A 13,176-nucleotide genomic window follows, 5' to 3' on the forward strand; every position below is an offset into this window, starting at 1 on the left:
ATATCCCAAAAGAGGAAAGTCACTAGTGGCATGCCCAAGGGATCCATTTTAAATTTGTATGCAAATAACATTGGAAAGGGCTTAAATGGCGATATACAGTTGTTTGTGCAGTTGGGGAGAGTTATGAGAAGTAGAGCAGATGCGGCTTTTGCAAGAACTAAAAAGACTATCTGAATGGCAAGTGTGTGTGGAGGTGTCAGTTTAATGTTGCAAAGGTTTTAAAATTTAGGAAGTAAAGATGGTATTCAGAATATAAGAGTGGTCGGAATATTATGGAGGAGATGAAGTATCTGGGGGGGTTGTAGTGGATAGGGACTGGATATTTCGTGGACACTTTGCTAAAATTGGTTGTGAGGATGACACAGTGGATTATGGGAATGATGCAGAGAACACTGACATGTAGAAGTAAGGATGTTTAGATTCCATTATACAAGACTTTATCAGGCTGCATATGGATTACTGTGCACAGATTTGGTTGTTAGTTTTGCGAAAGGATGATGAGATGATTGACTAAGTTGGTTTCTGAAATGTGGAATATGAGTACAGATTGAGAAAATACAAATTACAGAGCCTAGTAGATAGAAGGAAGAGGGGAGACATGATCAAGATGTATAAGTTCATAAGTGGTAGTTACCAGATTAGCATGGATGAGAATTTTCATAGAATATCTGGAGACTTGGGGCCATCCCTGGAAGATGTATAAGGCAGGTGATTGGAATGCATTTAAGTCAAGGTACAATAAGTGGAGCTGATCATGTGAGAGTGGGACCTCCCATGATGAGTCTTTGACTCAACGGAAGTCTGTTGATGATGATAATAATATCATACAAGTTTCATTTCCAGTGGAATGTCACTTCCTTAGCTTTTTGACATTAAAACATCAGGTGGGAAAACCTCTGAGACTCCTTTCTATGCTCAGACTACTATTTCTGCTCTCTAGATCCAGATACTGTGATCAAGGAATTTTACAGAAATGATTACAGTTGGAATGAGTACTTTCATTACTAACTCCATTCAAAATTCCAACCCAATATCCAAGTCACAGTTTTCCAACAAGTCGTCAAAAAAACATATGGCAAACAAATCATTCTTCTTTCCAACTTGTATGACAAAAGGGACCGCCTAGATGAGTCTTTTACTCCATGGGATCTTAGGGTAATAATAATAACTTCTACAAAGAGCACAAGGCAAATCACCTCCAACTGCAAGAACAATGCACTGCATGCCTTCTGTGGCTTTTTGCAAGAAGGACATCACAAGAATCTTGAACAACTTGGATTAAAAAAAAAGCCTTCTGGTCTTGCTGGTACTCCTCAATTGTACTTAAGAGTTGTGTTTCAGAACTAACATCTTTATCATCTCCACACACCATTATACTCAGCTAGCATTGGCCTCACATCAGGAGCAATCCTATATTCAGTCCATAATGTCTGCCATTGAACTATTAACCTACTCTTCTCACTTCTGTGCTCTCTCTCTCTCTATTTCAGAGAGCACTGAAGTGAGAGCAGTAGGTGTTCTCTGAAGTAGAGTAATGAAAAAAGGTCATTAGCAGTGAAGTTCTGTTCTGTATCTTGAGAACAGCAAGCTAATCAGTGATCTATAAAGCAAATTCTACCATGCAAAATGCATAGCAAATCTCCCTTACATCATCCACCTCTGGATATATTCCACTGAAAGGTTTTGAGAAAAACTATGCCATTGCATATGACATTTCAGAGCATTTGATCGAGTCTGGCAGAAAGTGCTTCTCAACAAACTGTCATCTTAGAGTTTGCCTTCTATCCTCTGAAATCAGGTTGCCAGCTTTCTCTAGAATAGCTCAATGTTGGCATGGTGTTATCTCCTCAGATTTCTTTACTAATGCAAATATTCTTTAGCTCTGTTAACAGTAATGATAACAGAGATACTTTAATTTTGATTACCCTGTATTTTGTCTATTAAATGTGTAGGTTTTTCCAGCCGGTTTGACTGTTTTTTTTTTCAGGAAAACTAGAAGTACTTTGTGAGGAAATGAAGAGATATCGATGTGATATACTAGGACTGGTCGAGATGCGATGGACATCATCAGGAGAGATAAATGAATCAATGAATAAATCATAGTAGCAAGATTTCAAGTAAAACTATTTAATATATCACTAGTCCAAATATATGCACCACATCTGACAGTAGATGAAGATATTGACTTATTCTACAAAGATCTGACAGAGACAATAGAAACAATACCAAAGCAAGATGTACTAATTATTGAAGGAGATTGGAATGCCAAAGTTGGAGTAGATAATGATGGTTGGGTAAGTGTCATGGGAAAATATGGTTTTGTAGAAAGAAATGAACAAGGTGAAAAAATTTGCTGTGGACCATGAGATGATGATCTGTAACATAGGATTCCAGCAAAAGGAGTGAAGAAAATGGACGAGGCGATCAAATGATGGAAAACCAACATGATCGATATGATTACGATTAAAAGAAGATGGATAACATCAGTACATCATAACATCAGTGTTGAACTTTTCAAGGAGTGGATATAGACTCAGATTATAGTTTAGTGATTGCAAACATCAGGTTGAAATTAAAAAGAAAATATATACTCGATCATCAGAGACGAAGAGACACAGCAAGAATAAGTGAAGCAGAAATAGGAAGAAGATACAGAACAGTGTTAGAAGAGAAACTTAAAAGTGTGGACAAAGAAGAAAATTCAAATCTAAGAGTGAAGGAGTAATGAAGGTAATAGAAGACGCAGCTGAAGAAACAGTACCAGAAGAAGAAGTGGATTAGACAAGAAACACTGAAGTTAGTACAGGAGAAGAGAATCAGAACAAATAGAGGAGCATTATAAAAGAAAGTGTAATGAGGTGAAAAAAGCAGTCAGAATGGATAAGATGAAATAGTTAGAAGCCCAATGCAATAATATAGAACAGCACTATGGAGAGCATAAAACTAGGGAGGTGCACAAAATGATTAGAACCATTAATAGCAGGTGGCAACCAAAACAGTCTACAATTTAAGATGAAAGAGGCAAAGTACTGATGAATAAAGACAAAATTGTACAGCGGTAGACAAGATACTGTAGTGAGTTATACGAAGAAAAACCAGATTTAGATGGCATCGAGAAACTGATTGAAGCTGATATCACCACCAGGTAATGAGTATGATGTAGACATTTAAGAGGAGAGGTAAAAAAAGCAATAGGATGGCTAAAGTCCTGGTAATGATAACATCACTGGAGAAATGATTAGATATGGTGGTGAAAGTATGGTTACAGAAATGCACCTACTATGTAACATGGTATGAAAAGAAGGGAAAATGCCAGAGGAGTGGGTGAAATAGATATTAGTGACATTATACAAGAAGGGAAATAAGCTAGAATGTAAAAATTATAGAACAATTGCTTTGACGAGTCACCTTGGTGATATTATTGACATGACATGATGATATTGACAGAAAGATTGAGAACACAATTGGAAGCATAGCTTGCAGATGAGCAAGCAGGATTTAGGAAAGATAGAAGCACAATTCAACAGATTTTGACAATGCGGTTAATAGCAGAGAAAGCTAGAAGAAAAACAAAAACATATATACCTGCTTTGTTGACATTATACAAGATATGGATCTGAAACATGGGTTATAAATAAGGAATCAAGAAAAAGAATTTTGGAATTTGAAAGACCTTGTTACAGGAAGATTCTAAAAATAGGATAGGTAGAGAAAATCACAAATGAAGAGCTCTATCGGAAGATACAACCAAAGGAGAATCTAATTCAGAAGATTATAAAACGGAAGTTGCAATTATTTGGACACATCTGCAGAATGAGTGAGGACTGGAAGATAAAGACATTCGTGTTTGGTATTATGGATGGTGTGAACAGAAGAGGTAGACCATACAGAGAATGAATACACGACACAAAGGACTGGTGTCGAATGGATGTGTGGAATGGATGTACAGAAACTGTGACACTGTGCACTGGACAAAGAAAGGTGGAAGAAGATAGTGAAGGAGGAATCGGACACCAATGGGTAGTGAGCCCATGGTTTGTGATGATGATGATTGTTGTTGTTAACTTTGCCCCCTCAGATATCGCTTCCACATGACACAGAATGTATTCCTGCAAAGTTTCACAGCATTTAGATCACTGGGTGATGCTCAACAAGGCCTTAAACAGGGATACTTTAATTTTGATTATTTTGTCTATTAAATGTGTATGTTTTTCCAGCTGGTTTGACTGTTTTTTCATGAAAAATCGGAGTTTCTGAGAGGAAAAACCATACCATCCCCATATCTAACAAATTTAGGACTTATAGTGTGTCTCAAGTGCAATGAAATAAGTGTCATTGACATGAAATTAAACATATTTGTAGGGCTTTACATTTATTGAAATTCTGTACCCTTGATACATTTTGTTTAAATATAATTAAGTGAATGGCTTTTCTGCATTCAACCAAAGTCTAGTACTTCTTACAAATGCAGAAATGATACATCATAATGTATAATGTTTTTATTTTATGTTATACAGAATCAGGCTGCAATAATTCTGTTAGACTTGAAATAAATATTCACTGCACAGAATTTATAACACACTTATTCAAAATACTATACCTACCTCATGCTGTAAATAGGCACGGTCAACTAATAAGGCTCGGATATGCTGTTTGCTTCCAATAAGCTGTAAATAGAAAATATATTTGTTCAAATTAGAATTTTTCGTTATTTTACAAAAAATTAATCTTTCCTAGAAAAGGTCGATTCAATGAATTTATTTACAATTAACAAATGGCTACAATACTGCTTGTTTAATCATGTTGGAGGCTTAATGGATTTTTTACAACACTCACAAAGAATTAAAATAGAATTTAATACTTCCTATATTTCGTCCTAGTCACTAGGACATCTACGGGGATTACAAAAACAATTAATGTAACATATACACAAATAACAAACAATACTAAGCCCAACCACATGGGTGACACTAAAGTCCTATCTAGGTAGAGCATCCTCTAAGGGCAGTAATAGGTGGCCTGGAATGTAAGGTGGGAACTCTGGTGATGAGTGTTTCCCAAATCTTCGGAAGCTTAATGCAACCGTATTTATTGAGATTTGGTTGGTTTTTGAGAGCTGCTGCTGCTTCTAAGAAAAGTCTCTCTTTTTTGAATTTACTGTGGTGGAGCATGGTGGTTTTCTTCCATGATACCCTGTGGGTGGTGTCCAAAACATGGTCAGCCACGCCTGAATGGCCATAGTTGTGTTTAAAGATGTAAGACTTGTGTTCCTCTAGACGGATGGATGCTGATCTGCCTGTCTGTCCAAAGTATGCCAGCTTACAGGAACAGGGTACTTTGTAAACACCAGGCAGAGAGAGAGAGAGAGAGAGAGGAGAGAGCTGATCTTTCGTAGAACGGATAAGAGTAGCAAGTTTGCAGTGGGGCTTATATGCTGTGTGTAGGTTGTACTGTTTTAGTATCTTGGCTATTTTTTTGTATGTGCCACGGATGTAGGGTATGGTGATGGCATTTTTAAAATCTTGTTGACGAGAAGGACGGGGAATGGGGGAGTTGTTGATTATTTTTTTGATACTATATACAATACAATTGATACAATAGTATCAAAAAAATAATCAACTCCTCCCCCATTCCCCGTCCTTCTCGTCAACAAGATTTTAAAAATGCCATCACCATACCCTACATCCGTGTCACATCCAAAAAAATAGCCAAGATACTAAAACAGTACAACCTACACACAGCATATAAGCCCCACTGCAAACTTGCTACCCTTATCCGTTCTACGAAAGATCAGCTCCCTCCTCTCTCTCTCTGCCTGGAGTTTACAAAGTATCCTGTTCCTGTAAGCTGCCGTACTTTGGACAGACAGGCAGATCAGCACCCGTCCGTCTAGAGGAACACAAGTCTTACATCTTCAAACACAACTATGGCCATTCAGGCTTGGTTGACCATGTTTTGGACACCACCCACAGGGTATCATGGAAGAAAACCACCATGCTCCACCACAGCAAATTCAAAAAAGAGAGACTTTTCTTAGAAGCAGCAGCAGCTCTCAAAAACCAACCAAATCTCAATAAATACGGTGGCATTAAGCTTCCGAAGATTTGGGAAACACTCATCACCAGAGTTCCCACCTTACATTCCATGCCACCTACTACTGCCCTTAGAGGGCGCTCTACCTAGATAGGACTTTAGTGTCACCCACGTGGTTGGGCTTAGTATTGTTTGTCATTTGTGTATATGTTACATTAATTGTTTTTGTAATCCCCGTAGATGTCCTAGTGACTAGGACGAAATATAGGAAGTATTAAATTCTATTTTAATTCTTTGTGAGTGTTGTAAAAAATCCATTAAGCCTCCAACATGATGTCCTCACAGCACTTAAGCCTCTACACACGTACTGCTTGTTTAAAATTAGTACTCTGATGTTAGCCAACTTTCTTCTCACAAAGGGTTTGTAACTTTATTCAGTATGTATAAGTCAGCAGCCCTATGGCAATGTTCTTAAGGGGAAAGAAGAGCTAACTTTTTAAAATCAATTGTTTGCATTCTGTACCAATAATGTTATGAGCTAGTGCAAAATTTAATAAACCAAACATAATAAAAATTGGAAAGAGAATTATTATAAGATGTTATTATAAGCTGAACACAAATATTTCTGTGGTTTAAATTTTCTTATATAAGAAAATTTAAAGAAGCCTTCATATTCCCATGCAATGTAACAAAAAAACCAAAGTTTAATCCTACGCCAAATCTAGTCTGCATTTATCAAAAAATCTAACTGCAGAACTGAGATATGATACACTTGCTACAGAATGTCACAGCAACAACTAGCATTGTTCCAATGCTTACATATGAGTTTTGAACTTCTGATAACATCTGCTGTGTGTAATTAATTTTTTCTAGTCTTTTTATGAAGGTCTTGCACAAATCCATGATTTTTTTTTTTTTTTAAATTTCCTTTATTCCATACATTCATTCTACTGATTCTACATCATATCACCTTTGTTTATTGAATTATCCATTCCAGATTTTATTTGCAATCTTCAATAAAAATTATGACTAAACATCTTAAGTGATTTAAATGGTCTATATTTTTTCTATTGAGAATGTAATTGATGCTTTCCACATTCTGCCTATTTTCAGAGTTTTAGTCTTTTCACCTATTTTCATAACAAAGTTCGTTTCCATGTATATAAATGAATGGTACCAGACTTAACCAGTAAGTCTAACATAATTAATATGTAGATTTTTGTTAAAATTTAAAATTATGCTTAAACCCAAAGTTCTGAATCACACTGTTCTATTTGTCCAATTTATTTTCAAAGTTTTCTGAATGTATCCTTAGTGTGAGACCGCTGCCTGGCTTACTGAAGACCTGAAATAGCTTGAAAAATCATATTTGGTCTTTTGAGTAGGGTTTCAAACTTGATTAAAAAAAATAAAAAATAAAATAAATAAATAAAGTCTAAATATATATATATATATATATACAGGAATACCTCGATTATCGTGGTTATTGGTGCCACGAAAAATACTGCAATAATCGGGATAAATAATGCGTGTAAAATGGGTGATCATTGCCAAGGATTTTTCAAATCTATTAATTAAATTTTATATATGAAGTAAAAAAGAAATGTATTAAATGTGTTAAGTAAAAAATGAAGGTTCATTTAGAAAAACAAGATTATTCTTTAATCTTTATGTTTATATAAGGAGTACATACAATTATTCTTTCTTGGATAAAAATTGGTGTAGAGTTGTCAGGTGGAATTTTTTCTTTCTTTTTTCTTCGTAGAAAACTCGGTAGCAATGGATGGAATTTTCAATTTCCTGACGAACTTTCATTGATCGCTCGAAATTAGGATTGCCGTTCAAGATTTTTTCTTTAAAATTTATAGCAATTCTAAACATTTCTTCCATTTCTTTGGTGCCACATAAATTTGTTCGTCATTATCATTGATTTGGGCATCGTAAGCACGTTCTCTCTCAAGGTTAATTAGGTCTTCATCATCCAGCTACTTATCATGTGACTGAAGCAGGTCCTGAACATCACCTTTTTCAATTTCGTTTAGTCCTAGATCGAGGCCAAGCTTAGTTATGTCATTGATAACATGGGTTACTTCATTTTCAAATCCTTTAAAATAATTTGCACAATGAGGAATAATCTTTTGCCACGCCGCTCTCAGGTTGCTAGACGTTACTTCACTCCATGCTTTCTTGACATTCTCAATGCAATTTTTGATATTGAATGCCTTCCAGAATTCTGTCAAAGTCATAGCTTCATCTCCTGTAGTCTTTTCTATTGCTTGTGAAAAAGTTCTTCATAGGTAATATGCCTTAAAGGATGTCATTACACCTTGATCCATTGGCTGGATGATGGAAGTGGTATTAGGTGGTAAATAAATAACTTTTACATTTTCGCACAAATCATTCAGTGCTGTTGGATGACTAGGTGCATTATCTAATATCAACAAAATTTTAAAATCAAGATTTAATTTAATGATTAAATTAATCAAGATTTAATTTGTCCTGAAGCTGAAAGGTACTTGCAGTACCTTTCAGCTTCAGGACAAAAACAGTTTTTAAGCCAATCCTCAAAAATAGTTTTTGTTATCCAAGCTTTTCTATTGAATCTCCAATGAACAGGGAGAAAATTTTTATCTAAACTTCTAAGCGGGCGAGGATTTTGTGAATGATAAATAAAGAGAGGCTTCATCTTGTAATCTCCAGAAGTATTGCCACATAGTAAAAGTGTTACATGCTCCTTCAAAACTTTGTAGCCAGGTTGTGATTTTTCATTTTTTGCTAAAAATGTTTTAGTGGGCATTTTTTCCAATAACAAGCCTGTTTTGTCAGCATTAAATGTCAGAATTTTGTCAGGATTTTCTACCCTCACCACAATTAAGTGTAAAAAGAGAGGAACTCTTCAATGTATTGATGAGAAAATGAGAGTTTGCCTTTCAAATATATGCCCAAACATTGAAGCAATCGCTAGGACACATCAGGCTCATGTTTCTCATAAACACAAGAATGAATAAACTTAAGGTATGTTTCATTTTATTTTTTTTTATCGCATTATTTTTTTTCTGTAATATTTGACTTAATTATTATATTTCTTTTTTATATTATTTATTTTATATTAATTTTTTATATTATTTATATTTATTATTATATAACATATTTCTCAGAAATTTGTATATAGTGCACCTACAATTATTTGTAGGATTTTAAATGCGACCCGACTTCAAAAAGTTTGAGAACCACTGTATTAGTGGAATGATAAGCAATGGAGATAAGCCATTTTCTTGTCTCAATCCATTCTCTCTTCACATAGCTTCCTCAGTGAGAGGGTGCAGTACCATGTCCTTCCAGTTCTATCTGTTGGTAGCTTTCCTTTTTGTTTCTGCATAGCCATGAGAACCTGTCTATGAACTTATATCTTCAAGCCATGTCCTTTGTTTTTTTACCTCTTGATCCTTTTCCCATAATTTTTCCTTCTAAAACTGTTAGTATCCTCTGCCCTGCTGAACCTCTCAGTACATGTCCTGCCAATCTCATCTTTCTCTGGATGAGAAGGATGAGATCTTCATTACAGTTCCTGTAATAAAGATCTCTGTGTTCTCATTCTCTGTAAGATATCTGTATTTGTTACATGTTCTGTCCATGAGATTTTTAGCTCTCCTCTAGCACCGCATTTCAAAGGCCATTATATGTTGTCTTACTCTCTTCTTGAATACCCAGGTCTCACTTCCATATGTGAAAACTGGTCACATTAATGTTCTTATCATTCTCAATCCATTATCATGTGTAAATTACTCTGAATGTTCAAATCTAGTCTTCACACATTTACGTATTCTTGACCCTAACCATTTTTTTTTTTCCCCTTAGACCTATCTTTTCCAATTTCTTAGACTTTTTTGTTTCCCTAATCAAAAGCTTTTTTCCAATCTCCAAGATTTCTCTTACAGCAAATATCAAATAAACAGTTGATTGCCCTTTTCTAGAACAAACTCTTCTTCCCAAAGATCTATCCCCACTTTATGCCTTATTCTGGTTGCCATTATATGTTCCTAAACAGCAAATACAATCATGTTCCAAATTTCCTAAACAGCAATACAATCATGTTATTTTTTCATAGTTAATACACTCCTTCTGTGAATCTCCTTTGTATACTAGAACAATTTGTCTTTGTCTAATCATCAGGTATTTATTTATAATACAACTATTTCAATTCTGAACTATCAGATGCTCTGATCTCTTCAATAGACAATTCATTTATCTTAATGCTTCTTCAATCTCTATCAGCACAAACTCTACTAGAATGAATTCAAGACTTCAATATTTATTTCTGGATTGAAGAAAAGAAGGAGAAAAAGCAGTGAGGGATGAGATTTTTTTTTAATAAATGTAGATGGAAATCAGCTGACCACTAGAAGAGGGATTAGGATGCCCTCTGTGGTTATACAAGCCCATACCATGACAGAGGTTGCAAATTTCACTGAACGTTTCACGCATTCTTTATCAAATGCTTCTTGCTTAAGATGCCAAACAAGTATCCCTTGATGACCATGGGACATACAAAACATACTTTCATCACTAAAAAAGTACCTTTCTCCAGTCCTCTTGATCCTACAACAGTCTTACACCATCACATTCTAGCTGGCTTTTGCTTGAAAGTCATAAGTGGCTTCATCTTAGGTACACATCATTTAAAACCCAATTTGTGAAGTTATCTCAATGTTGTATATTTAGACACATTCATGCCTAGTTCTATCCATCTTCTGTGAAAATACCTTACACTTTGGAAGTGGCTTTTCTTCACAATATTCTTCAATCTACTCTCAGCTGTGAAGTTATTACCTTTCAACTGCTATTGCAGCAATTATTTTGAAAATTCCAGTTATTAGAATACTGTCTGAATACTCTACTCATGCTTGGTTGAGAAAATTTCAATTCCTTAGCTATAAACTGGTGAGTTTGGCCTTCTTTGTGTATGAAACTTTCTAGTTTCCAATATGTCACTCATTGAACCCATGTTTAACAAATGATTAGCTGAAATCCACATGCAGACAATTCATCATACGCGCCTCAGTCCTGCAGCTACTAAAATGTATGCTATTGCTATGCTCTCCTCAAAACCAATCGGAAAAATTTGGAATATTCTAATATTTTGAACTACGTTAAAAATTATTCTAATTTTGTGAATGTTTTTAAACAAGAGTTTTCTTATAATATATATTACATTTTTATGTGTTTACATGGTTACATAATCTACAAAATACATAGATTCAGATGATGCTAATTCATATTTGCTAGTAATTATTTTCTATGCAATAAATTAGAATTGCAAATCATTCAACATATTTTCTTTGATTATTATAATGTTTTGATTCAGAGGTGCATATGAAAATATGACTTCTGCATTACTTCAACCTTGGTATCACTTCTAGGTCTGGCTCCCACTGATGAGACCTCAATAAAGGTCAAAACTGGTCTGGGTAATGGTCCTTCTCATAATGCATAGCATTATATATGTCTGTAAAGATATGCATGTTGCATTATGGGATATTAATCAATTGATGCAAAGCCATTAGTTCAGCCGTGAAGTTACTTCATGGGCAAACTTTGTTTATTTACTTACATTTGGATAAAGGATAAAACCAAGAATAGAATTTCTTGGCATCTTTAATTTATCATTAAATCTATCTAAAGATTCTGTGGAAGCTTCAGTATTGAGACTACATTTTAAGGTAAATAAAAGAGTTTAGTAAAAATAAGCAATTATAACCCTACAAGTTTCGTAAGTCATCAGACTTACATCATTAGGGGTACTAGTAAAAAGTTATACATAACAAAAGATAATTAATCACACATATTAGATGATATCAGAACTTCACAACTGGTATTTGCAAATAAGTAACCAGATTACTTATTCTGGTTACTTCTTTGCAAGAATAATAAAAGAAATGGTGCTGGACAATTACATGGGATAAGAATGTAAGAAAATATTCTGAAAATTTATAGTACAAAGATACACAAGATCAATATTATTATTATTATTACTACTACTACCTGGAAGTGTTATGTAGTAACACCTCCAGGGAGTCCAAAGACTCATCGAGGGAGGGCACCTACTCTACAACTGTCTGTCTCCACCACTCCACTAGCCGCAACTACCTTCATCACCTACACCAACGGCATCTACCGCCGACCACCACCACCACCATTTTAACAGACAATCACAAACATCCATGTCGGGATTCAAACCCGCAGCCTTTTTTTGAGTGTAGAGTGGATACGCTATCCACTCAGCCAACCAGGCCGGCAATGTTCCTCTCTAAGCTGGATAACTGAAAAGCCATGCAGCAGCCATCACGAATGTCATGCCTGTGCATGACATTCAGTTTTCCATTCACTGTCAAAGACTAAACAAAACCACACTAACAAGAGTGATTTTGTTGAGTTGTGATTCATAAAAGTTTTAAGTTTGACAACACCATACAGAGATCAGTGCACAGACAACCACAATGATATTAAGTAATATTAAGCAAGTTAATGTAGCATAAAGTTTTAAGTCACTGCAGCTAAATGAAGGTGAATTTTTAATCAGTTTAATAAAAAAAAATGCAACTTCTCAATTTTTTTTAATAATTTTGGAAACATATAAATGTAAATCTAATGGAAAAAACATGGCTCTAGAGATAATAATTACTAATTAAATTTATTTAACAAATAAATTTAAAACAAATATTGCTGAAGGTGCTAAAGATGATGATGATGATCTCCCAGATTCTTGGTAAAGTGAGGCAGCTGAATTTGTTAAGATTTAGCAAATACTGTAGTGATATGTGGATTCTATAAAGTCTCTCAGATTTACATTTGTTTTTATATAAAAAGAATGTTTGTTCTGTTGATTTTGGTGATCTGTACCCATGGCTGTTACTTCAGAAGTGAAGGTAATGAACACAGAAACTAGAGTTACCTCAGCCAACCCAGTTGCTGCTCAGAAGACATCATAACTTGTACATTGCAACCCTTGTTTAGAGGGAATACTACAAAGGATCATCATCTGTTGGAAATGAAGAAAGCTGTTGATGATGAACAAAATGTATAGGCAAAGTGAGGAAGATGACTATGGGTTTATTCCCCCATTATCTGACTAAAGGAGCCTCT

General features: G+C 34.9%; 1 protein-coding gene across 1 annotated transcript in view; it reads right to left on the bottom strand.

Annotated features, from left to right (window-relative positions):
* LOC150097399 (proteasome activator complex subunit 4-like) overlaps positions 1-13,176 on the bottom strand; it is a 646,748-nt gene that overhangs the window by 303,630 nt on the left and 329,942 nt on the right. Inside the window, exon 25 of the mRNA XM_090407543.1 lies at positions 4,605-4,667. Within this exon, the coding sequence (XP_090263669.1) occupies positions 4,605-4,667 (63 nt within the window). The remainder of the gene's footprint in view (positions 1-4,604; positions 4,668-13,176) is intronic.

This window comes from Typopeltis vanoorti, chromosome 17 (assembly GCF_054136105.1).
Source record: "Typopeltis vanoorti isolate ZY-2024b chromosome 17, IOZ_Tvanoo_1.0, whole genome shotgun sequence".
NCBI classification, from domain to species: Eukaryota; Metazoa; Arthropoda; class Arachnida; order Uropygi; family Thelyphonidae; genus Typopeltis; species Typopeltis vanoorti.